Source organism: Gopherus evgoodei, chromosome 13, assembly GCF_007399415.2.
Source record: "Gopherus evgoodei ecotype Sinaloan lineage chromosome 13, rGopEvg1_v1.p, whole genome shotgun sequence".
Lineage (NCBI taxonomy): Eukaryota > Metazoa > Chordata > Testudines > Testudinidae > Gopherus > Gopherus evgoodei.
Genome location: NC_044334.1, coordinates 24,747,003 through 24,772,583, shown reverse-complemented (window position 1 = coordinate 24,772,583; position 25,581 = coordinate 24,747,003). Strand labels below are relative to the sequence as shown.

General features: G+C 45.6%; 1 protein-coding gene across 1 annotated transcript; it reads right to left on the bottom strand.

The window, feature by feature from the left end:
- Positions 1-381: 381 nt before the first annotated feature.
- Positions 382-23,971, bottom strand: HRK (harakiri, BCL2 interacting protein). The gene is made up of 2 exons (XM_030583167.1): positions 23,661-23,971; positions 382-5,326 (listed from the first exon to the last, which is right to left on the bottom strand). Exon 1 carries the CDS (start codon positions 23,969-23,971, stop codon positions 23,708-23,710), a length of 264 nt encoding a protein of 87 aa, XP_030439027.1. The 3' UTR covers positions 382-5,326; positions 23,661-23,707.
- Positions 23,972-25,581: the final 1,610 nt, after the last annotated feature.

Here is a 25,581-nt window from a genome sequence, read left to right as displayed (position 1 = left end):
AAAATCATGACTGGTGTGGAGAAAGTAAATAAGGAAGTGTTATTTACTCCTTCTCATAACACAAGAACTAGTGGCCACCAAAAGAAATTAATAGGCGTCAGGTTTAAAACAAACAAAAGGAAGTATTTTTTCACACAATGCACAGTCAACCTGTGGGACACCTTGCCAGAGGATGTTATGAAGGCCAGGACTATAACAGGGTTCAAAAAAGAACTAGATACCTTCATGGAAGATAAGTCCATCAATGGCTGCTAGCCGGGATGGGCAGGGATGGTGTCCGTAGCTTCTGTTTGCCAGGAGCTGGGAAAGGGCAACAGGGGATGGATCACTTGATTATTACCTGTTCTGCTCATTCTCTCTGGGGCACCTGGCATTGGCCACTGTTGGTAGACAGGATACTGGGCTAGATGGACCTTTGGTCTGACCCAGTATGGCCGTTCTTATGTTCTTAAGTCACCCATTGTTCATGCTTTAAGTAGGTTTTGACTTTGATTAACATGGTTGTAATCAATCATGCCAGTGTTTTCAAAGCTTCTGTCCCATGAGATGAACAAGATGAACATGATGAACCACAAAGAGCAGCTTGTATAGATGAGGCTAAACCACAGAGTTTGCCTCCAGAATTAAACTTGTCCAAAATGTAGAGGGATGTGAATGTGGGAATATGTTACAGAGGTAGGGTCTAGCTGCTAAGTGTGGCTCTGTATCCAAAATTCCACAAGGTTTGGTGTGTTTGGATCCAGGGGTTTGGTTTGGAGCTGTCCCTAGTTCTGTTACATTTAACTCAGGCTTATTCTAAAGGAATAATTATCCTCTCTAAGCTGTTCATAAAGAAATCTGGAAAAAAATAAAGCTGGGCCTGCCAACATGGGACCCAGTCCCATTATCAACACTTTTTTTCTACAAGGGAAATTGGCTTATCAAAAGAAGGGTTTCCTGCTGCCTCACTTCTCTGTTCTCCACCTGCTCCCATAGGGAAATGCTTCTTTCTTTATCTCCAAGGTTTATGGTATGAGGAATATGGCTGTAGCAGCACTTAGTCAAGTGTTTACCTGTTGCAAAAGAACAGAGAAAGTGCTGAAGTCTAAGGCCCACTCTACACAATGGAAGTGCACCCACTTAACTAAATCTGTTTCTAAATCTATGTAGTTAAATAGCTGCTGCCCTCTTTCTGGAAACTCTAAAATGGATTTGAGGGTCTTCTCTCTATTTTGTTTAGGTTGGTAACAAACCAAGTTAAGTTTTTTAAACTGTTCGAAGTGTCCACACAAGGGAGCTGCACTGATTTAACTACACTGATTTAGGGAAGGATTTAGTTAAATTGGTGCAATTTCAATGTGTACACAAGCGGTCAGTGGATCAATTAAGCCTCATCAGCACAAAACCATGTATTTGGATGACTTGCTCTGCCTCCAAATGGTAACTTGTTCTAGGACACACAAATGTTGGCGTGCATGTATATCCTTGTAATATAGAAGGGGTAAAATGGCTTCCACACCTTCCCTTTTAGCTGGTGAAAATCATTCCAAGAAAGAGTCGAAATCTAGAAACACTAGATCAGATTCAACCCTGGGTATGACCCCATTGACTCCAAGTCAATGGACTTACACCAGGAATAAATTTGGCCTAGTGATGGCGGGGATGAGGGGGCAGTATTTATCCTATTCTTAGCTGCATTTCTAACTTGAAATGTGCAGTTCCAATGTGCAATGGGATCTAGCTCATGCGAGTGTGGCTTTAAAAATTAATAAAGACTTTCTTCACAGTCACATTATGCAGCATTCCATACAGACTATGATCTCATAACCTCCTTCCCTGGCTTGCACACACACTGTCTGCTGAAACCTAAGATGAGGTCTTTTTTTTCATGTAGAGAGCACTCCCGCTCTTTGCAGAGGCTCCACTGCAGAGCTAATCAAAATCAATGGCTTCTTGGCTGCTGTAAAAAGGAGAGAAGAGCGAGGGACTGTGTAGGCTTCCTTCACATTAGGAAAGTACAACCCCGCCCCCCACTACCATCTTGCGCAGTCCTTGTAATGAACAAGAACAATGATGGAGAGTACACAACATGTATTAGTTTCCAAATACAAATATCAACTGGAGTTGAATCTGTTTTTTTTTTTTTAAAAAAAAGCATAAAAACACTCCTTGTCAAAAGATGGAGGCATTCAAGTATAGTCATTTATACCAGAAAATGTAAGGCTTAGACAAATACACACCCTCTAGTAAATCACTGAATTTATATACAGAGAATGTTGGCTGTAAAGCTTCTGCCAAGAGACTTCTCTAGCAAAGTTTCCTTGACTCAGCTGTTAGATTAAGTCTCCGTAAACCTAATATTCCATTCACACAAAACATCTGATTTAAGCCTACAAAAGCCAGGCAAGTCAGAGCTCAAGTGGAATTCCTGTGCCAAATTCTGTTCTCACATAAACCTGTGAAATGCTGTTGATATGGTTGTAGCCTTCCTGGGCATAACATGTCTTTTTGTATTCTTGGGAACCGCTGAAGAGGTCTCTGTCCCTCTTCTCCTCACCCCGTATCCCCATCCTCGGCCGGGTCCTCCTCCAGAGAATCCTTCCTGGATTTTACATTGAGCCTTGTCTGTACTAAGGGACTTCGCAGGTTTGATCAGTGCTGTGTGCCTCATTGTTGAGTCTCGGCACCTTGATTGAAGCAGCTCCCGCTGACCAGGGACACAACACTGAGAGCAGAACCTGTCCCTCATGCCCTTAAACTGTCTCACTGTGTCACAGGATTGTGGCTTATCCGTGACTGGGTTATGAAAGCCCTAGATGGGGCGAAAGCCACATAAGGTCTTGAAGCTGCAGACCGAGGTAGCCCATGGATCATAATATAGTTAGCAAATGATAATGCGAACTACACACGCTTAAAGGGAAGGGGACCAATACCTCCCTCAACTGGGAAGTCATTAACTGTTTAGAGGCAGGAAGCCGATAATTTAGAAAGGAGAGGATATTCCATGGGAGGGGAGGTCCCCGTCTGTCCTATACAAATAAACATAAACCAGATCATTTGCCACATGAAGTGGCCTTGTCTCCTAGCCATCTCCATACAGGATTCCTGTCTGTATAGGATATCATAATAAAATATCTAATTTAATTTCCTTTGTGATTTATTTTCTTAAATGTATATGGTTTTCTTAGTCAGCCTGATCCAGCCTGATCCATCACACTTGCTGAAATCAGCAGGCCTAAGGCTGCTCCCATTGAAGTCAACAGCAAAACTTCCATTTACTTCAGTAGGAGTGAGATAGGACCCAAGGGGAGCTAACAGTGTTCAGCACCAGGCCCCAAATGTGGTATGGAAGAGACTGAGGTCCATTTGTAGCCGTGTCCCGTCCAAATCTCCTCAGCAGAGGAGCTGTTTCATTCTTGATGCACTGTATGTCATAATTTGAGCTGGGAAAAAATTATTCTTTACACCCTTTTCCCTGTTGATCAGTTGTTCAAGAACCAGTAATTCCCACACACACGTGCCGGTGTGCCTGAAAATTGATGAATGTTTGACGCATAGATTTCAGCCTAGAGACTGCATCAAAACTCTTCTCTGCAAGTATCCAAAATTCAGTCAGTTCTGATTGGATGTAAAGATCACATGGTACATTTCTGTTCTATGGTGGGATGAAAGTACAGGAAGATATTCAAAGCCTGGAAGAGCAGGTATGTGCCCAATTCCCATTGGAAGTCAATGGAAGTTGTGCATCTGACATCCCTTTGTGGCATTTGTAATCTCCACCATAATTAGTAAAAAATCAATCTTTGGGTGCAAACACCCCAGTGACTTTCTGTGAGCATTCTGCAATATTTGTTTAATGTCCTGTTCTGGTGAGCATTTGTTTGTTTGTAAATGTGAACGCATTTCCATGCAAATATTTTTGCCAGGTCTAGTCTTGTTTCTGGTGCCGTGTGTGCTGATTCACAACAGTAATGCACAATGTTGTCTCACATGAGTTTACATTCAGTGATGTTTTGTGTGTGTTTGATTCTTCTTTGTGCTGATCATCCAGCATAACATCTCTGAAATAACAGAATGCACTTGTTTAATATGGATGTATCGGACCCAGTCTTTTAAAAATATTTAGTGAGAACAATGACCAATCGGATCAGACTTAGTTGCTAAACTTCCAGCCTAGAGCCATTTTTATCACTGTTTTTATGAGACTTCTGAAATTAATGGTTTACAAGGGAATATCAGCTGATGCAGTACTAATAGGAATGGCTGTTATTGCCCCATGGCCTTAGAAACTGCTCTGAGGATTTTGTAGCTCTTTAAACCCCTATGGTTTTACTGAGTAGCAAGTACTTAAGCATGCATCCCTACCAGCTCCCCACCCCAAAGCTCTAAAATAGCTGATTATTGGGCCAAATCCTTCCACCTTTTTTGAATATCTAGGGCTGAAAAGAATCTCCTGTTCTGCACAACCGCTATCATATCATGTGGTACATTCCAGCAAAACAAGAGATGAGCTGTCCCAAAGTGAGTTGTTTTATAAAGTTCAGGGTTAGATTGGCTGGTGTGTTTTGTTTGCTTGCTTGCTAATTTATTTACAGGTAGAACGAAAGGAAAATAGCACCTTCTCAACCTAGTTTTTGTGTATAAATATTAATAACCAAAATATATTTCTCCCAGGCTCATGTTTCAGAACATTATCCTGGTAAAACTGTAGCACCACAAAGAGACAGTTTAGCCCTAGACAAACATTAAATGTAGCACCAGAGAAAGTACAGTCATAAGAAAAGCATATCTCGCCTGATGTCACAGAGCTTAATATATACACACACAAACTGTCTCTTGTCAAAACTGCTAAACACCCCTTTCCACACCTCCCAAGACAAGCCAATGCCTATTTGCAGCAAATGCACTATCCGCAGGTATTATTTAGCCCTGGGTTTGCAAGTGATTGTTCACACTTCTACATTTAAAGGGGCAGATGTGTGCCATACCATAGACAATGCCTGGTGAGGAAAGTGTTAGCACTACAGCAAAGACATCACTAATCTTTTGACTCAAACTGCAGGAGCGCAAGCGCTCAGACCACAGTTATCTAAAAGGAATGTTGCTTACGTTCTCAACAAGGCATGCATGTATTAACGTATGCTCTCTATATAAGCATGTATGTGTCTCTGTTTTGCTGCTGGGCACTTGAACAGCTCCTTCAGTACAAATCTTCTTTCATGTTGCTCCAGCCTCTTTCATCCTCCTCCTCTTCTTTCTCCATTCATCACAGCTGCTGCTCAGACTCTGTACTCCCTGCAGGGAAAGGGGAAATGATTTTCTCCAAAGGTGCAGGGTTTTCTCCAGCCTGAGAAAGCAAAATAATTTGTTTTTAATTATATTGATGCAATGGTTACAATAAAAGTATCTTCTAAATGTATGCATAAACCTTCCTGTTGATGCAAGAATTTACTGACTGGGCGGTGTATGTAATTTATGGGGAAGAGAGCTTTGTGGTTAAATCACAGGAGAACAAGAGATCTGGCTTTTATTCACAGTGCTACCACAAATCCTGTGTGGCTTTAATTTTGGGTGTCCCAGTCTTCTTGGGTATCCAGCTTTAGATGAGTTAAATGTTAACTTTTAGAGAAACAACTAACTGTTACAGGAAGGCACCGTGGTCTGTTGATAATTGCAGGGAACTGGAAGCACTCCTGGGTTCTAGTCCTGTTCTGCCACTAATTTGGCTTGCAGCCTTGGGCAAATCACTTAATGCCTCCGTGTTTCACGTTCATCTGTAACACCAGGGCAGTAATAACTTACCTGCCTCAAAGATATCTTAATATGTGTTAAGTGCTTCGGGTTAGGGTTTCATCCTCAGATGAAAGGTGCCGTTATCAGTGCAAATGAGTGGTAGTATTGTCCCAGGGCACATGTGCTCATTGATACAGGCATTTGCAGGTGTAAATCCTAGTTCTCAAGAGCAGATTGTGGAAAAACTCTTAAAATAAAGAGTTTCTATGATTGGGCTGGTCTACACTACGGCGGGAAAATCGATCTCAGACACGCAACTTCAGCTACGTGAATAATGTAGCTGAAGTCGAAGTATCTAAGATCGAATTACTCACCGTCCTCATGGCGTGGGATCGATATCTGCGGCTCCCCATGTCAACTCCTCAACTCCGTTCGGGCTGGTGTCCCGGAATCGATATAAACGCGTTCAGAGATCGATATATCGCGTCTAGATGAGACGCGATATATCGATCCCCGAGCAATCGATTGCTACTCGCCAATACGGCAGGTAGTGAAGATGTAGCCTCATATTTGCATCTCCAGTCTTTCAGTTGGCCCCTGAGAGGGAGTGAAATTCACCCGAGCAGAGAGCCAGCACAAGGTCTACACACTTTTTAAGTCACATTAATACCCATTATGGGGCTTTTAAGGGACTTCAGAGGGTCATAGCTCTCAGATCCCAGAGGGATGGGTGACCTCATAAAAACCTCAGTAGAGAAATCTGTGCTGGCCCTCTGTATCGGAGGAATTTCACACAGAGTGAGCAGTAAAATATCCAACTGTGTCAACTATGAGAGAATGATTAGGGTTGACAGCTGGTTATGGGGCAGATTCTGGTCTAAGTTACACTAATGTAAATCCAGAGTAACTCCATTGGCTTCAGTACCGTGAGAGAGAGAGAGAGTGTGTGTGTGTGTGTGTGAGAGAGAGAGAGAGAGAGAGAGAGAGATCAAAATCTGACACTAGATCTTTTCCATTAAGGAAACTGATCAAATTCTCATGCTGCAAATGACTGCTGAGTAACTCCTGAACGCATGTTCTGTTTCACCAACTAGCGATTGTTCTGTTTCTGTGTAGACACACCAATTTCCACAAGGTCTCAGAGGTCCCAGTCTACATGGAACTTCAGCAATTACTCCCCTCTCTACCCCCTCCCCATCCATAGCTCCCGCTGTCAGACTGAAGTGTCTAAAGCAGGGGTCAGCAACCTTTCGGAAGTGGTGTGCCGAGTTTTCATTCATTCATTCTAATTTAAGGTTCTGCGTGCCAGTAATACATTTGAACGTTTTTAGAAGGTCTCTTTCCATAAGTCTATAATATATAACTAAACTATTGTTGTATGTAAAGTAAATAAGGTTTTTAAAATGTTTAAGCTTCATTTAAAATTAAATTAAAATGCAGAGCCCCCTGGACTGGTGGTCAGGACCTGGGTAGTGTGAGTGCCACTGAAAATCAGCTCACATGCCGCCTTCGGCACCCGTGCCATAGGTTGCCTACCCCTGGTCTAAAGCAACTGTGAACAAAGCTAGAAGGACTAAGTCCAGATTGACTCAACCAGGACTGAAACACCTGTCAAATGGTTAGGCCACCCACAGAAAGCAATGCAAGTTGCCTGACCTATGATACCTACGTGTTCATGCACACACACAGACATGTCTGAACCTTCACCTTTTTTGCAGATCTGCTTATGCTGTAGCAACTTTTTTTTGGTGGGGGAAAGGTGTTTAGTGCTCAAGAGAATGGGAGCATGATAATACTGGCTTAAGGTATGTCTAAACTGCAGTTACACATCCAAGGCTGGCCCAGGCCAGCTGATTCAGGCTAAAGGGCTCTTGCTAAGCACCTGTTTAATTGCAATGTAGACTTTGGGCTGACCCTCCCACCTCACTGAGTCCTAGAGCCTGGCCTCCAGCCTGAGCCTGCACATCTACACCACAATTAAACAGCTCCTTAGCCTGAGCCCCACGAGTCCGAGTCAGCCAGTATGGTTTTTAATTGCAATGTAGACATACCATCAGAGTCAAAACATGCCAGAGGACAGATGTGAACACACCGCTCGCTTCAGTGCTTTTGATCTTGTGAGTGACACAACCGTTACTCCAGCCTTGGGCTCCTACACATGCTGCCAATGCACCTCATCCCTGGTTTGTAGAACTCCTGTAAATTTGATTTCTAGGCTTCTGCTGAGCAAAGCCTAGCCCTGGTGCAGTGGCTTTTCGCGTGTGTGTGAACAATCACCATGGACTAGCCTGAGACCATCTTGGCCACTTGCCCCGTGATCTAAAACACATTCAAACCCAAGTCTTCAGAAGTCAAAGGGTGCACTTCATAGGGGTGAGAGGAAAAATCTCAGAGGAGATGAGATTCAGAGACGTCTATGTGGAATTAAATAAACTGAAGTGGGATCTTTGCCTGAGTAAAAGCCAAATAAGGGTGTTTGGATTTTACTGCAGTTTTACAAAAGGACTTTACTTGTGTGACTGTAGCACCTAGAGACCACAACCAAGGATCATGGCCCCCCTGAGCTAGATGCTGTACAAACACATAGCATGAGACAGCCCATCTCCTGAAGATGTTGTTAGGGTGACCAGATGTCCCAATTTTATATGGACAGTCCTCATTTTTCGGTCTTTTTCTTATATAGGCTCCTATTACTCCCCACCCCTATCCCGATCTTTCACATTTGCTGTCTGGTCATCCTATGTTACATTCTACAAACATTTTTTTCTCTTTCGCCTAAACCAGCAGAAAACATTCACGAAGTTTTAAAAGTTTTTGAATTCAAAAACTTATTAAGCTCCAAGGGAGAAGTTTACCCCTGTGCAGACAAAGAACCAGCACGATGTTTGTTTACCACATAAGCCCTGTTTTGAGGGCTTAAGTGCAACTTAAGTTTTGCATAGGCTTCTTGCTGGCTCTCTGCATAGGGGTGAATTTCACCCAAAGAGTTAAGGAGAGCCCCAGAATCCTGGCCTAAATCCCATCTCTCAATAAATCAACTTTGAATATCGAAGGCTCTGTTAAAGCCATTACTGGGTGCATATTGGCTGCATTGCCAGTGTCTTACTCATTGCCAGTGTCTTACTCATTAATGGAGTACGCTTTGAGCCAAATTCTGATCTCATTTACAGCACTGTAAATACAAGGCAACTCAAATTGACATCAGTTGAGTTACTCCAATTTTGCCACAATAGCACTTAGCAGATTGGAATTTAGACCTCTGAGTATGAAAGGGGATGTATAAAGCCAAACTCCACCCCATATGTAATACTGGGGTAGTTACCAGGAGGGAATGCCAGCATGTCCTCTCTGTAGAGCTGGTCAAAAAATGTTCATAGCCATTTTTTAAAATGAAAAACGGCTTTTTTTTGTCAAAAATTGAAATTTTCCTGAGACAATTTCCATTTTTGTCAAATGTTTTCAGGTTTTTTGGAAAATCAAAATTTTCTTGGGTTTCCAAAAACTGAAATATCTTTAGTTTTCAACAAAACCCCTCAAAATTGTATGAAAAAAATATGGAAATTAAAAATTGTCATTTCCTTTGATATTTTTCATGGAAACTAAAATGCTTTTTGACTTGTACCTCCCTGTCTAGCCACTTACGGATACTCACGTTCTGTTCAGAACCTAAAATCATAGAAATGTAGGGACAGAAGTGACCTCAAGAACCCATCAAGTCCAGCCCCCTGCAGTGAGGGAGGACCAAGTAAACCTAGACCATCCCTGACAGGTGTTTGTCCAACCTGGTCTTAAAACCCTGCAATGACAGAGATTCCACAACCTCCCTTGGAAGCCTGTTCCAGAGTTTAACTACCCTTCTAGTTAGCAAGTGTTTCCTAATTTCTAACTTAAATCTCCCTTGCTGCAGATTAAGCCCATTACTTGTCCTATCTACAGTGGACATGGAAAACAATTGATCACTGTCCTCTTTATAACAGCCCTTAACTTAGTTGAAGAATGTTATCAGATCCTGCCTCAGCCTTCTTTTCTGCAGACTAAACATGCCCAGTTTTTTTAACCTTTCCTCATAGGTCAGCTTTTCTAAACCTTTTCTCATTTTTGTTGCTCTCCTCTGGACACTGTAGTTTGTCCAATCTTTTCTAAAGTGTAGTGCCCAGAACTGGACACAATACTCCAGCTAAGGCCACACCAGTGCTAGATGGAGTGGAACAATTTGCAATTTACCTTCCATGTCTTACATACAATGGTCCTATTAATTATTAGCCTTTTCCCCTAGCTGCATCACATTGTTGACATTCAGTTTGTGGTCCACTCTAACCCCCAAAGCCTTTTCAGTAGTAGTACCAGCTAGCCAATTATTCCACATTTTGTAGTTATGCATTTGATTTTTCCTTCCTAGTGAAGTACTCTGCACTTGTCTTTATTGAATTTTATCTTGTTGAGTTCAGACAAATTCTCCAATTTGTCAAGGTCCTTTGGAATTATAATCCTGTGCTCCAAAGTGCTTGCAACACCTTCCAGCTTGATGTCATCCTTTAACTTTATAAGTATACTCTCCACTCCATTATCCAAGTCATTAATGAAAATATTGTACTGGACCAGGACTGACCCCTTCAGGACCCCACCAGATACGCCCTCCCAGTTTGACAATGAACCATTGATAACTACTCTTTCAGCTAGCTGTGCACCAACCTTATAGTAATTTCATCTAGACTGCATGTCCGTAGTTTGCTTATGAGAATGTCATGTGGGACTGTGTCAAAAGCCTTACTAAAGTCAAGATATATCACATCTACCACTTTCCGCACATACGCCAGGCCAGTAACCCTGTTGAAGAAGGAAATTAGGTTGGTTTGGCATGATTTGTTCTTGACAAATCCATGCTGGCTATTCCTTATAACTCTATTATCCTTTAGATGCTTACAAACTGATTGTTTAATAAGTTGTTCCAGTATCTTTCTAGGTATCAAGTAAAGCAGACTGGCTTATAATTCCCTGGGTCCTCTTTGTTCCCCTTTTTAAAGCTGGGTACTATGTTTAGCCTTTTCCAGTCCTCTGGGACCTCAGATGTCCTCCATGAGTTCTTGAAGATAATTGCTAACGGTTCTGAGATTGCCTCAGCTAGTTCCTTAAGTACACTAGGATGAATTTCATAAGGCCCTGCCAACTTGAATACATCTAATTTATCTAAACATTCTTTGACCTGTTCTTTCCCATTCTAGCCTATATTCTTTCCTCCTTGTTGTTAATATTGTGGTGAGTATTTGGAAACCATTAACCTTTTTAATGAGGGCTGAAACAAAATAGACATTAAACACCTCAGCCTTCTTGATATCATCAGTTATTAGCTCTCTTTCCCCACTCAGTAGACGACCTTTACTTTCCTTCATCTTTCTCTTGCTCCTAATGTATTTGACAAACCTCTTCTCATTCCCTTTTATGTCCCTTGGTAGGTGTAACTCATTTTGTGCCTTAGCCTTTCTGATTTTGTCCCTGCTTGTGCTATTCTTTTGTACTTCTTATCAATTCATCCGTGTTTCCACTTTTTTGTAGGATTCTTTTATGATTTTCAGATCATTGAATTGCTCTCCTTTAATTTCACATGATAAACAAGAGAGCCAAAGACACAATGAAAAGCATTTAAACTGAGATTTTCAAAGCTAGTGAGATTTTCAAAGGTAGTGGACTGGACAGTTAATTCCTATTGATTTTAATAGGATTTGGGCATCCAACCCCCTAGCCGGCTTTGAAAATCTCACTCATAAATCCTTCAGTCCTATCCACAGCATTACTCCACTCTGAACATTGCTTGGCTAGATGGCGTTTCCACCAGATAGGAAAATTACTCTGCTGAAGAAGCTAGCCTCATAGTAAGGGAGGACGTCACTCACCCTTATTCAGCACTTCTTTGGCTTGTCTTTATTCAGAGACACGGAATCAAGCCAGAGCTGGGTACTCAGTTCTAGTACTGATGAAGTCACGGAAGAAGCTGGCTCTTTACTTATCTTGTAAAGCACTGCATAAATGGAGTACAATTCACTGCTAACACGGAATTACGCCTGCTTACACCAATGATTAATGTTGCATGTAGTCAGTGCTTAATACATACAATTATAATTATTAATAATTCATGTCAAGGGAAAATATTGGGGCAGTTGGATTGTCTGGGGAAAGGACATTGACGGGCAGAATGATGCAGAATACCTGGGATTCCAGCCTGATGCAGCAGTGAGCCAGTGCGAAATCAAAGGCCTTACTGAGCACTGGCATAAGTGAGTGAGACTTCCATTGAGTTCCAGGGGAGATGCATCCACTTGCATCAGGGCTTTTTGAATTTGCTTGTGCTGGAGGTGGAAGGGATAGTTGGGAAAGGAAGATCAAGGAGTAGGTTTGAGGGTGATGGCAACAGGAAAGAAGTATTGATCCATTGGAGAGAGGCTCAGAGGAACAGCCAATTTGAGAGATTTGGAGATGGCAAGATCAAGGAGGCCAGAGGCCAAAGAGGAAAGTTGTTGGGGTGACTCTGAAGTTCCAGAGGATATGGGTCCTGTTTAGCCTTAATCCACCCCTAGAAAGAGACATTTCATGGCTGCTGTTTCTCTTTAACAATAATATGCTTCTTTGCTACTGGCTTATTAGGGGTTTAATGATGAGGATTTTCTCTTGTGCAGGTTTAGCAGTGAGGGGCTTTGGAGTTTATGAATGGGGAGCATAAGATAGAGGATTTCTCTATCCTTAGTTTTTCAGGAAAATAAGCAGCAAAGGTTTTTTCCTAGTGTGAGACTCAGGAAAGCAGACAGAATACACAGGATGTAACAGGCTGAATATTCGGTTTGTTGTTCATGGTGCAAAACTGTAGCCTACTGCTGCGTCAGCCAGCTTCATCCCATAACTGCAGTTCCGCCTCTGGTCCTTACTCTTTTTTGGACTTCTGCACAGCTCAGTGTGAGATCTCCAAAAATCCTATCAACTCCATTTTAATACAGCTAATTAACTACACTGAGACTTTTGACAGAGCAGCTCTGCGTGAACCTAGCAGCAGACAGTGGGGGAAATTATTGGCAACACAATGAGCACAGAACCAGGCTGGTGTTGCTGGCAGGAAGAGAGAAGGTTTAATTTAATACACTGCCACTTCTAGACTAATAGAGCAAAATACAAATGACACTGCATGCCAAATTGGCACATGCTAACTACACTTCATGCCGTGGCTGGGTGTTGAAAGGTGATGTCAGATTATATATTACAAAGCTGCTGCTTTCAGAGCATTTTTCATCTAAAGATCCCAAAGTGTACAACAGACATTACAAACTGGTTCCACCCCATGGGCCCAGCCCTGCTTCCATTGAGGCTACATGGGCCGAGATTTTTAGAAGTATTTAGGTATTGCTCTATTCAGTGCTGAAAGGCCTAAGCGATTTAGATGGCTAAGTGCCATTTTCAGAAGTGACTTAGGCCTCGTCTACACTGGGGGGGGGAGGGATCAATCTAAGTTATTCAACTTCAGCTACATGAATAACGTAGCTGAAGTCGACGTACTTGGACCTACTCATCGTGGTGTCTTCACTGCAGTGAGTCAACTGCTGCCGCTCTCCCGTCGACTCTGCTGCACCTCTCGCGGCGCTGGAGTACAGGAGTCAATGGGAGAACACTCGGGGGTCAATTTATCATGTCGAGACTAGACGCGATAAATTGATCCCCACTGGATCGATCGCTGCCCGCCGATCCGGGGGTTAGTGTAGACATACCCTTAGGCACTTAGCATCCCAAGTCCCATTGAGACTTAGGGCCCTAAATGCCTATGTCATTTTTGAACATGGGACATAGATACCTAAATCATGTAAGCCTTGCAATGCTGAGTGAGCCAATGCCCAAATACCCTTTAAAACCTGATTCCTGGGAGAAGTGGGAGCAGGCCCCTAATACAGAGAGATCATTTCCTAGTCTAAACTGCTGTATAAAGCTTCTGTGCATTATTAAACAGCTATCTTGTTCCACTGTAGGGATAGCTGCACATCATAGGATATAGACAGATACACGTCCATATACTTACTAGCGTGGAGAGAGAGAGAGAGATGGTGAAGAATACTATGCCCATTTGAAACTCCAAGGGGAATTTAGAGAGGCAATAAGCAATTAGCCAAGCTGGAATTTGCCCTTGTTCTGACTACTGTTCCACTTCTCTAACCACTAGATCATAAGACTAATACTGACTCAGCCAGAGATTGGGCTGAGCAGTATTAAGTGGTACAAGCTAACTCCTCTATTCTTATTCACTGTGCCATGAAATCTCTAATGGACATGAGTTGTCAGGACCTGAGGTTTACATCTTACTGTATAAGGAGTTTATCCCTGAAGAGTTTCTCTGTAGATGTACAGGGGGTGGGGTCGATACATATTTTGTTCAAAAACAAACACTCTACAGAGCTTGCAAATTACTGCTCATCACAGATCTCTTCTATTCTAAGTTCTAGAACCATGCTCATCACTGCAACATCATAGAAGCACGGACATATAGGCCTGGAAGGGACTCTGATAGATCATCTAGTCCAGTCCCCTGCACTAAAGCAGGACAAAGTATTATCTAGGCTGTCCTGGACAGGTGTTTGTCTAACCTGCTCTTATAAACCTCCAATAACAGAGATTCCACAACATTCGTACGTAATTTGTTTCAGTGCTTAAATACCCTTATAGTTAGGGTATTAATGTCTAACTTAAATCTCCATTGCTGCAATTTAAGCCCACTACTTCTTGTCCTGTCCTGAGCGGTTAAGGAGAACCCCCCTCTTTATAACAACATTTTACATACTCGAAGACTGTTACCATGTCCCCCCAAGTCTTCTCTTCTCTAGATTAAACAAACCCATTTTTTTCAATCTTTCCTCATAGGTCATGTTTTCTAGACTTCTAATCATTTTTGTTGCTCTCCTCTGGATTTTCTCCTGTTTTTGTCCACATCTTTCCCGAAGTCTGGAGCCCAGAACTGGACATAATACTCCAGTTGAGGCCTTATCAGTGCTGAGTAGAGTGGAAGAATTACTTCTCGTATCTTGCTGACAACATTTCTGCTAATATGTTGAAGCATTATGTTTGAGTTTTTTGCAACAATATTACATTGTTTACTCATATTTAGTTTGTGATATGTTATAACCCCCAGATGCATTTCCACAGTACCCTTCCTAGGCATTCATTTCCCATATTGTATTTGTGTAATTGAGTATTTCTTCCTACATGGAATACCTTGCATTTATTTCAAACCATTTCTCCAGTTTGTCAACATCATTTTGAATTCTAATCCTGTCCTCCAAAGCACTTGCAACCCCTTCCAGCTTGGTGTTCTCTGCAAACTTTATAAGTGTGCTCTCTATGCCGTTATCCAAACCATTTATGAATATATTGAATAGAATCGGACCCAGGACAGATCTCTGCAAGACCCCCCTCGATATGCTCTTCCATCTTGACTGTGAAACACTGATAACTACTCTCTGAGTACACTTTCCAACCAGTTGTGCACCCACCTTGTAGTACATTTGTCTCTAGTCTATATTTCCCTAGTTTGTTCATGAGCAGGGTCATGTGAGGCAGTATCCATGTGGCTTTGAGATACATTTTTTCAGATATTGCATACAGCATAAATTAGTGTGAGCAAAATCCTTTTCAACCAAAACTGAGAGAGAGAAAGAGAAAGCAAGCAAGCCATGGAAGGTATGACAATAAAAGATGGTAGACTAAAAAAAAAGATATAAATTAAACCCTGAAAGTGAGCTGAGGGTAGTATATTTAATTATCCCTGTGTGTGGATGTATTTGTGTCCACAGCTCATCACGTGACTTGGAAGCTTACCAGGGGAGTTGGATGGCTCCTCTGTACATGTGGCAGCCCGGAGATTGTATTATTAGCCAGGATGGCCCCCCACATCTGGATTCTCAACATCATCCCTGTTGTTATTTCAAAGCACAAAGAAAAGTCTTTTTTTTTAAGACCAGGATTTGTATTTTTGTCCTTGAATCCAGGGGAGTCAGGGATTCAACTGCCCCCACTGAAATCATGAAACCAAGGGTGGAAAAATACCCCATTGGGGGGGGAGGGAGGGAACCGTGTTCGCTCCTTTGCATGAAAACCTCATGTGGTTCCATAGCCCAAGCTCTGTGTCACGGTGACACTGCTCCCAGCCATATCGCTGTGCAGTCATGTCAGAATTGTGTGCTGCTATGGAGGCCCAAAGGGCAAAATCTGCCAGAAGGTGCACTGAGGGGCGGGGAGTGGAAGGGGCAATACCCCTGTGTGTCCCAGTCTCCAGGCAGCAGGGATGCAGGGGCACTATAGTTATAAACTGAGGTTACTCACTTTTCATTTTGGCAATATGAAGTTTAGTTTAGGTTACTTTACCCATCTCTTTTTTTAACACTACATCACTGTCAGGGCACTGGGCTTATGGCCGGGTCTCTCTCCACTCTTAGTAGCTGGGTCCAGATGTTGAGTGGAACAGCCTCCCCCACTGCATCCCGGTTGGGGTCTGTCTTGCCATGATGAATAATCAGGACTGGCCCCAGAGCAGCTGCGCGGAGCACACTGGAACACACATTCCCACCCTTGGGTGCTCTCACTGTGTCATGCTTTCTTTGTATTTATTGTTCTGTTTTGTGTCCTGCTGTGATTACACTAGAGTTTAGTATGGTGCACCCATTGAAGCAGGAGGCTATATCCGCCACTGCTTGCAGCATACGAGCACTTCGCGTGAGCACAGAACCCCTGTCCTTGTAAGCCAGGGGTAGGAAACCTATGGCATGGGTGCCGAAGGCGGCACGCGAGCTGATTTTCAGTGGCACTCATACTGCCCAGGTCCTGGCCACCAATCTGGGAGGGCTCTGTATTTTAATTTAATTTAATTTTAAATGGAGCTTCTTAAACATTTTAAAAACCTTATTTACTTTACATACAGCAATAGTTTAGTTATATAGTATAGACTAATAGAAAGAGACCTTCCAAAAACATTAAAATGTATGACTGGCACGCAAAACCTTAAATCAGAGTGAATAATTGAAGACCCGGCACAGCACTTCTGAAAGATTGCTGACCCCTGTTGTAAGCCTTAAGGAAGTGGAGAGTATAGAGAGGGAACGTGCACAGTGAAGATGGAGCTTGCATCTGCTCAACTGAAAATAATACTTTGCATTTCTATAGCATGTTACCTCAGAGAATCTCAAAGCACTTTACAAACAGTTAAGCTTCACAACACCCCATGTGGTAGGTAAGTATCATTAGACCTATTTTATAGATGGGGCAATTGAGGCCAGGGTCACACAGTAAATCAATGGCAGAGCCTAGTGGGAACAGAACTCAGGTTGCCCAACTAAGCTGTGCAAATATTTGCAATTAACTTCAAACTCAGTTGAACTGAGCCTTGGATCTGAGGTCTCGTGGGATTTATGCACCTCAGCCTGGTGAGCTTGGACTGAGTTTTGTTCAGACAGCTAAGAGGCTGGTAAATAGTCTCTATGTCCCAGCCAGTGTCACCAGCTCCATCCCTTCCTATAGTTGCATGCTCTACACACTAGCAATTCCCAGCATTTCCACACCCTAAGAAAAGAAACGAGTTCCTACATCTTGTTGAAAAGGTGCCGGGGGGAGCGAGGGGAATAAGAGGCCAACATATAGGAGCCAGTTGTAATGTTCCCCTTGGAGGTTTGAGTTTCTTGAGCTCAAACCTACAAGTGAATCTTGGGGAAATTCATTTCCAAAAACTGTGAACCAAACCACACAACTTGGTTCATGAACCTCTTCACAAACTGAATCCTGGAGGAGACAGTATCAGTAGTGGTTAGAGAAGCGGAATGGAAGTAAGGAGGAAAGCTGACTACAATCTCATCCAGGGCCGGCGCTTCCATTGAGGTGAACTAGGCAATCGCCTAGGGCACCAGGATTTGGGGGGGGGCGGCATTTTGCCTGGGGGGGCGGCAGGCGGCTCCGGTGGACCTGCTGCAGTCGTGCCTATGAAGGGTCCATTGGTCCATGGCTCTGGTGGAGCTGCCGCAGGCATGCCTGCAGACCGTCTGGTCCTGCGTTGCTCCGGTGGACCTCCCGCAGGCACGGCTGCGGCAGCTCCACCGGAGTCGCGGGAGCGGCGCACGAGGCGACGAAATGGCCGTGCGCCTAGGGCGCAAAAAACTCTAGCGCCGGTCCTGATCTCATCCAGCAAGCTTAGCTGCATCCACACACCATCCCAGCACCTCTCTGAGGGACACACTGTGTAGAATTTAAAGTTTCAGTTAAAAAAAAACATTTTGTAGTCCTGTTTGCCAAGAAAACTTTCTGAATGTGACCTGACTCAATCTGCAGACAGACAGAATAGCTGTATATCACTCACATAATCGATAATATGACACCGACACACACACAGAGTGTAAACACACATCTGTCTATCTAAAAGCCTACTTTAAAACACTCTAGATGATACAGAGGTCTCCCAAGTAATCACATTTTTATTTATTGATTTTCAGACACCTAAAAATGTGCCAGGCACCTTGCAAACAAGTAAAGCTATGATTCCTGCCTCAAAAATCAGTCTTGATTTGACATGACACTGCAACCGAGGGTCACAAACAAACAAGGGGATTAGGAGAAAGGAGGGAAAGGACAATAATATTTTCTTCTTCTTTGGCCTTCCCTTCTGCTGTCCTGTGTTATCATCTCATCCTGTTTTGTCACTAAGGCAAGGCATTGTTTACGAAAGCATTTAACCACATTCGAGTAACTTGAGGTCAGTGGAACTTAATCACGTGCATTTAAGTGCTTTCCTGAATATGGACAGAGTTAAATATTTGCTTAACTGTTGTCCTGAAACAAGGTCTTAAGGTAGGTCTATACTGCAAAGTTGTCCACCGCACATTTATCTCTCACGGGTACTTCAAAAAGCCCCCCGCCCCCCTCTCCTGTGAAAAACAGAAATGTTGCCAACACAAATGGCAGCGTGAACGCGGCTTTGTCGGCAGGAGAGTGAAGCTAATGCCACTCGTGGAGCAGGAAGTATTTTGTCAGCAAAAGAGCTGACAAAGTACAGCTTTGTCGCTAAAAGCTGCGTGGTTTAGATAAGCCCTTAAGTTTTAAACTCCAATGGGCAAGAAGTAAAATTTCCTTTATTGGAATTGTAAAACATCTATCGTATCTATGGTGCTATATAAATAACAATTCTCAAAATATTATATCTGATTGAGAATATCACCAATCATCTCAATAGGAAGTTAACTCTGAAATATAATTATGAGGATTTAAATGACAAAGTTATTGATTGTTTCACTGCTGATAATTTTAGTAGAACCATCCAGAATTTAGGTAGTGCAAACTCACACAAAGCCCAAATCAGGGATTAAGAAACCAGTAGTTTAGCAGGGGACTGGGAAGAACAGAAACTGGCTGCTTTTGTTTGATGGGGGGAAAAGATCACAACCAAAGAGCAATGTGGTATTAGTAATTTTTTAAAATAATTAGTTGTGGTTTATTTAATTTAAAAAAATAACTTATACGCTGATGAACATAGGAGTTACAAAAATCAAGACCAGCCTGATGAAATTGTAGGGTTAGATTCACTCAGGGACTCGCGTTGTGACACTGAGCATAGCAAGCCCTAACTTTTAGGTGCCTAGAAAATCCCAGGAACCAGGCTAGGATTCACAAAGTCTGAGTGAGGCACCTAGGCTCCCTGTGCAATGAATGGGGGGAGAGAGGTGCCTAAGACTGCGATCTACAAAAGCTGGCCTACTAGGCGTGGAGCCACGCAAACTAGCCAGTGGGAGATGTCAACAGCTAGGGGCGTCCTAAGGCCCGCTCTTCTCAATGAGATAGGTGCCCAAGTCTGGGCTGCAGGGAGGCACCTATCTCTGCTAGCAATTCAGGAACTGGGAACCCTCTCCTGGAGTCCCGTGGATTAGAAGCCGAAGGTGTTTCTTGTGAGAATATGCTAGGTGGGTGCCTAACTCCACACCCAACAAACCAGCCAGAGGAGGAGGAAGCAGTGGTTGTGGTGGTGCTCGCTTTATAACTTTCAGCCCAGGGGGTAGAACCCTCACCTGGTTCAATTCCTCACTCTGCCAGAGGGAGAAAGGATTTGAACAGGGGTCTCCCAACTCTCCGAGAGAGCTCTAACTACAGGGCTAAAAGTTGTAAGGGGAGCACCACGACTCCAGCCAGGTTGAGAATGAGACCCAATCTGGTAGCCAGCTGCTAAGCATGCCTACCTGTGAGATAGGTATCTGAACTCCTGTCGTCCCCCAGTTGGTGAATCACTGTAGGGCTTAGGCCGGAGATAAGCATTCGGATGCCTATAGGGAGGCAGCAGTGTGCTTGCTCAGAGGCAGAAACTGAGGTGCCTAGGGAACTTTTGTGGCAAAAAAAATTAGGAGCTGAGTGAGTTTAGGCACCTACAGGGTTGGGCTGGAGCTTGTGAATCACAGTGAAACCTAAAACTGGGATTTAGGCTCCTGAACTTTCAATTTAGGTGCCCAAATCTGGGGTTTAGATGCCTAAGTCCTTTGTGAATCCCACTGGCAGTCGCTCAAGAAATAGATAAACTCAAGTGCTAGGACTGAGAGAGCTTTCTACAGAGCTGGCTTAGTCTACAGGGACAATCCATATATTCTGCTGGGGTAGGGGAGAGAATATGGTTATCACAGAACTCTTTAGTGTGGCCAGCTGAGAAAGCAGCTTTCCACTGAATCAGTTTTAGGCCTTTTTCCCAGTGAACATGCAAAAATATTTCTCCTAAGAAAGCATCAGCCTCCCTGGCACTGGGTGGGCATAGGAAGGAGTGGAGGGAAGAAACCAGGCAGCAACTTCCAGGGATTTACTGCCCTGAAGCTGGTGGGGCTAGGATCTCTTGTGTACTCCGACTGGACAGGGCTCTGGAATCAGGAGACATCCTACACCCATAACCCCAACCTGATTCCCGGCGGTGGGGGTGAGAGAATAGAATCGTTCTAGAGACCACCCAGTTCCACTCCAGCCCTGCACGGCCTGAGGAAGCAGAGAACCAAACCTCGCACACGTGCCATTCGGTTAAATCAGAGATTCTCAAACATTGGTCCATGGACCATCTCCATTCATGTGCGCACATGAGCGGCTGCACAAGAGAGAATGAAGGGCCACCCATTGCTTGTGTGGCTCCACTAATTAGGTGCCTGGACCTGGAGAAGATGCACATATAAGGGGAGGTGGTGGCCTTGGGGGGATAGAGGGTAGGTGGGAGGGGGCAGTGGGGTGAGAAGAGGGGCTGGGGGGAATTTGAGACATGCAGGGCTGTGGCGGCCAGGGAAAGAGGCGACTTTCCCCAGCTCGGGGGCTGCTGCAGCAGGGGAGAGAGGGACAGACCCCCTCCTTCCCAGCCCCAGCTTGGGGGCTGCTGTGGTTGGGGAGAGAGGGAGAGACACCCCCTCTTCCCAGCCTCCATTGCACTAGAAAGGTAAGACTACTAATATAAAAATATGAGTTGTGTGCTTTTATTTGTAGAACAAAAAAACCTCAATTATTATGAAGGTTTTTTTATATAATGCTTTTATCCAAAGCACTTTACAAGAGTTAGCTAAGGGTTCAAACAACATTTGGAAAGATCATTAAGTGGTCCGCCAAGACCCTCAGCAATGTTCAAGTGGTCCGTGGAAAAAAAAGTTTGAGAACCACTGAGTTAAATCATTCCATGAAAACAAATCCACATGGGCTATTGTAGCTTGGCAGGTAAAGTGATCCTGACAGTGGCCTGCTGGGACTAAACCTGCAGGTTTCAGCCTGCAGACCTACTCTCTGCTAGGGGCAGGCAGCAGCCCATGTCCCAGCCTGGCTCCAGCTCTGGGCTTGGACAGCCTGGGAGCCAGATGAAGCAGGTGAAGTTTCCTCCCTTGCACAAGGGTCACAGACAGCAAGGTACTAACCTCCTGCAGTGCTCCCTGCCGTTTTGTTGCGGGGACGAGACACCGTGAGTAGTGGGCACAGGGGGCTGCCTCCAAGGAACCTGCTCATGCTCCCGGAGATGGAGCCACCCGATAGCATGGTGTGTGTGTGTTGTGTGGCGTGCTTGGCCACAACCCTGGAGCCCCCTCAGTCCTTGATTCTGTTGAATAGATTCTACACAGTCTCTTGGCTTCACAGCAGCTCTGCGATACTCATCACCCTCTTTTGGGGCTGTTGCAAAGACTGAAAAACCATGTGGCAAACACCTTGTTTGGCAGAGCAGGTTAAATGAAAAAAGAACAGGAGTACTTGTGGCACCTTAGAGACTAACACATTTATTTCAGCATGAGCTTTAATGAGCTACAGCTCACTTCTTCAGATGCACAGAATGGAACACACAGACAGGAGATATTTATACATACAGAGAACATCAATTGATTAGACTTTTCCTGCTGGCATGCATACTTCCACCTTTTCATGTTCTCTGTATGTATAAATATCTCCTGTCTGTGTGTTCCATTCTATGCATCCAAAGAAGTGAGCTGTAGCTCAGGAAAGCTCATGCTGAAATAAATTTGTTAGTCTCTAAGTGCCACAAGTACTCCTGTTCTTTTTGCGGATACAGACTAACACGGCTGCTACTCTGAAATCAGGTTCAATGAGTGGCACTGTCCCGTCCCCTGAGCCCACACCCACTTCAGAGGGGGCTTCCTTTTGGTTCCAAGCATCGGCACCTCCCCTGGAGTGTACTGCGAACATACAACAACTCACTCTGCATTGTACGGGAGAGGGGGGGAAGGCTTCAAGCCGAGGGGTCACCACCGCGTTAAAAAGGGAAGAGAAACTTTCAGACTAATAAACAAAAACAGCAACAAACTGGAAGCGCTAGGTCGTCTCTTCAAAGCGAGGGCACCACAGCCAGGTTCTGGTGGGAAGCTGGATCCCTTAAGAGACCTCACCAGATCGCAGGTTGCCCCTGGGAACTTTCCCAGGCAAAGAGTTCAAGCCTTTGAAAGAGGAAAGCGTCAGTGGGGGGCCATGTCTGTACAGGGGGGGATGGGGACTTGGCTGTCCCGGATCGGCGCGTGTTCCGGGGAGACATGACAGACCAGTCTGGGGATTTGCTCACTACGAGGTTTGCTCTATTGCAAGACTACCTCCCGCCCCCTCCGCTGTGCTACAAGGAGCCTGATCAATAACTGATGACACGCACCTGTGTGTCTCCCCGTGGGACAACAGAGCCCAGGCTGGAGTGTGGCAATGGAGCAGCTGGAGCCTTCCCCGCCTGCAGAGGCCTGGGTACCCAACTCCATGCCCACCGCCGCCTTCCGGCTCCAGCGTCTACCAGCTGTGATTAACAGCGCAGAACCTGCAGCTGACCAAATCGGCTGGATCCCGCTGCTGGCTGCGGATCAGGCGGACGGTGAGTTTGGCTGCTGTGCCAAGCCCTGGCAGAGAGCCCATGAGCTTCATCAAACAGTGCGCTCCGGATTGCAGCGCACCCGGGACTGGTTCCCAGCTCCGGTCCTAGACTGAGAGAGGTGTGTGTGTGTAGTTTCCAAGGCACGGTGTGATTTGGGGCCGAGCCTCTCGCCCTATCTGTGCCTCAGTCTCCTCCTCTGTACAATGGGGATAAGGACCCTGCCCTTCTGGTCTCCGCGACTAGTGCGTTACTCGCTTGGCTCCCCTGCGCTGTCAACCGCCCTGGCATAAACCCCCCCCCCCCGTTTATAAGTGCCCCCAGGCCAGGCGAAGGGCGCGGGTCTCTCCCGGACCCGGACTAGACTCCTGCAGCCTGGGGCACCAGCCAGCCCTGCGCTGCGGGGCAGACGGGGACGATGCAAGAGGAGAAGCGGCCGGCAGCGGCTGCAGACTCCAGCCTTTGTCCCTGGACATCACCCTAAGGCTCCCTCCTGCCCCCATAGCTGTTACCGGCCCCGGTTATTTTGCAAAGCGCCCCCGACCCCCCCTCGCCCGGATTGCTGATTTCGCGCGCGCTGGGTCCCTACCTGTTGCTCTTCCCGGATGCTCTCAGCTCCTGCCCGAGCCCTTGTCCCTACCAGCTCCTCTTGCGGATCAGCCAGACCAGCGCGGCCACCTGCGAGGCGGCGCACAGCAGACACAGGTAGGTGGCCAGGCTTCTCCCGGCCGCAGCTCGCCTGCTGCTCGCCCTGCGCCACGCGGTCCGCTCCTGCAGCTCATCCCCGACCAGCTTCAGGCGGGCCGCCACCAGCTGAGCCCCGGAGAAGCGCGCCCCGCGCCGGGCGGAGCTGCAGGGGCAAGCGGCGGGGGGCCCGCCGTGCAGCGCGCAGGGGCACATGGCTGCGCTGCGCTGAGCTGAGCTGCGCTGCGCCCGGCCTGTCCAACCCAGACCCCGGGAGCGGCCGGCGTGGCGGGAACGTGAGCTGTGCTGTTGTTGTGCCGAGTGCGATTATTAATTAAAGTGTCACATGGTGAGGAGGGGGTTACATCATCCTTCCCCATCGGGGCTGCGGGCAGGAGACAGGAAAGGTAACTTTTAACTCTTGCCGCGCCGCGCAGCCGGCACAAACCCCACTGTCCTGTCTCCAACTTGGGCAGGAGGGACAGGCAAGGTTATGTGGCGCGCGGGGATGTCTGATCTCCTCCCTTGGGGATATTTTATACCCCCGGCTTAGGTTGTTTTATACCCGCTGGCTTGGGGATATTTTCAACTCCCTGGCTTGGGGTGTTTCATACCCCCTTGGCTAGGGGATATTTTATACCCATTTTCTGGAAGCTCGGGGATTTTAACAAACCCTTCCTGAGACCTGATCTCTATTTCAGATTTCCTTCCCCTCTCCAAGCTTTGACTCTGAACTCAAATACTAGGTTCTCTGCCGCGGCTCCCCTGAAATGCCCCGTTGGGCGGCATTGTTGAGTTCCGGGCTGTCTTTATCCGTGCTGGGATGGAGAGGAGACGCACAGAGCCCAGGATTGTGCGGTGCGGATAAGGTGACGCGGAGGTCCTGGGTATGCCCGCGTCTGCCCCTGTTCGACTCAGAATCCACAATGGAAACCAAGACCCAGGTGGAATAGTGTGAGTGGGGGGAACATACTACTGCTTTAAACAGCAAGCAGGTGAGTTTACACGAGGGAGAAAACGAAGCGTTTCCTTTGGTCTGCTTCTCTTTTGAGAATCAGCTAGAGCGAAAAGCAAAGAAACAAAAACTCTAAATAGTTTCCCCAGAACTTACTGCTCGGGTCGAGAGGGGATCTTAAGAGCAGCCGAGCTCTAGTTTAAAAAAGAAACATGAGATATGAAAATCAGCCACAACTGTTATTATCCTTGATTATGAAGCTTTGGGCGGGGGGGAGGTGTCTCTCGGGACAGGAGCTGGGGATCCGGGAGATGTTTAAAGAAGAGAGAAACCCCATCCTGTAGCAGGCCAGGTAAACCCTCTCGCACCAAGTCCCACTGACTTGTGACATTGTGAACAAGTCACTTCTTTCAACACAGCGCGGTGAGCAAAGGAGCTGGGCTCGATCCATAGAGAGCCACGGGAAACCTTCTGCTGACCTGGGAGCAGGATCGGGCCCATCCAGGGGGCCTAGAAACAGTTACTGTCACTGGGGTTTTGTCGTTCTCTTGGGGAGATCGGTGGCCTGCTCCTACTATAGCTCGCACTCTGAGTATTACGCAAACTCTCACCCCTGTTCCCGGGTTCAGCGTTATCCTAATCCGATCTGCCCCAGAAAACAAGCTCTCACTGGATGGCCAGCTCCCTTCAGGACCGGGGAAATCTCTGCTTATTCTTGGGCAGCCTTAAAACCGGTGAGTAACTGGGTTCCCTTTTCCCCACTGGATACACTCGATTGGAAAGTGGAAAGTAGTGTCCTATTCCCAGGAATAAAATACCAGAGGCTTTCCTTTACATTACCCCAAAGGGAACAATTTCCCCTTCACCTGCC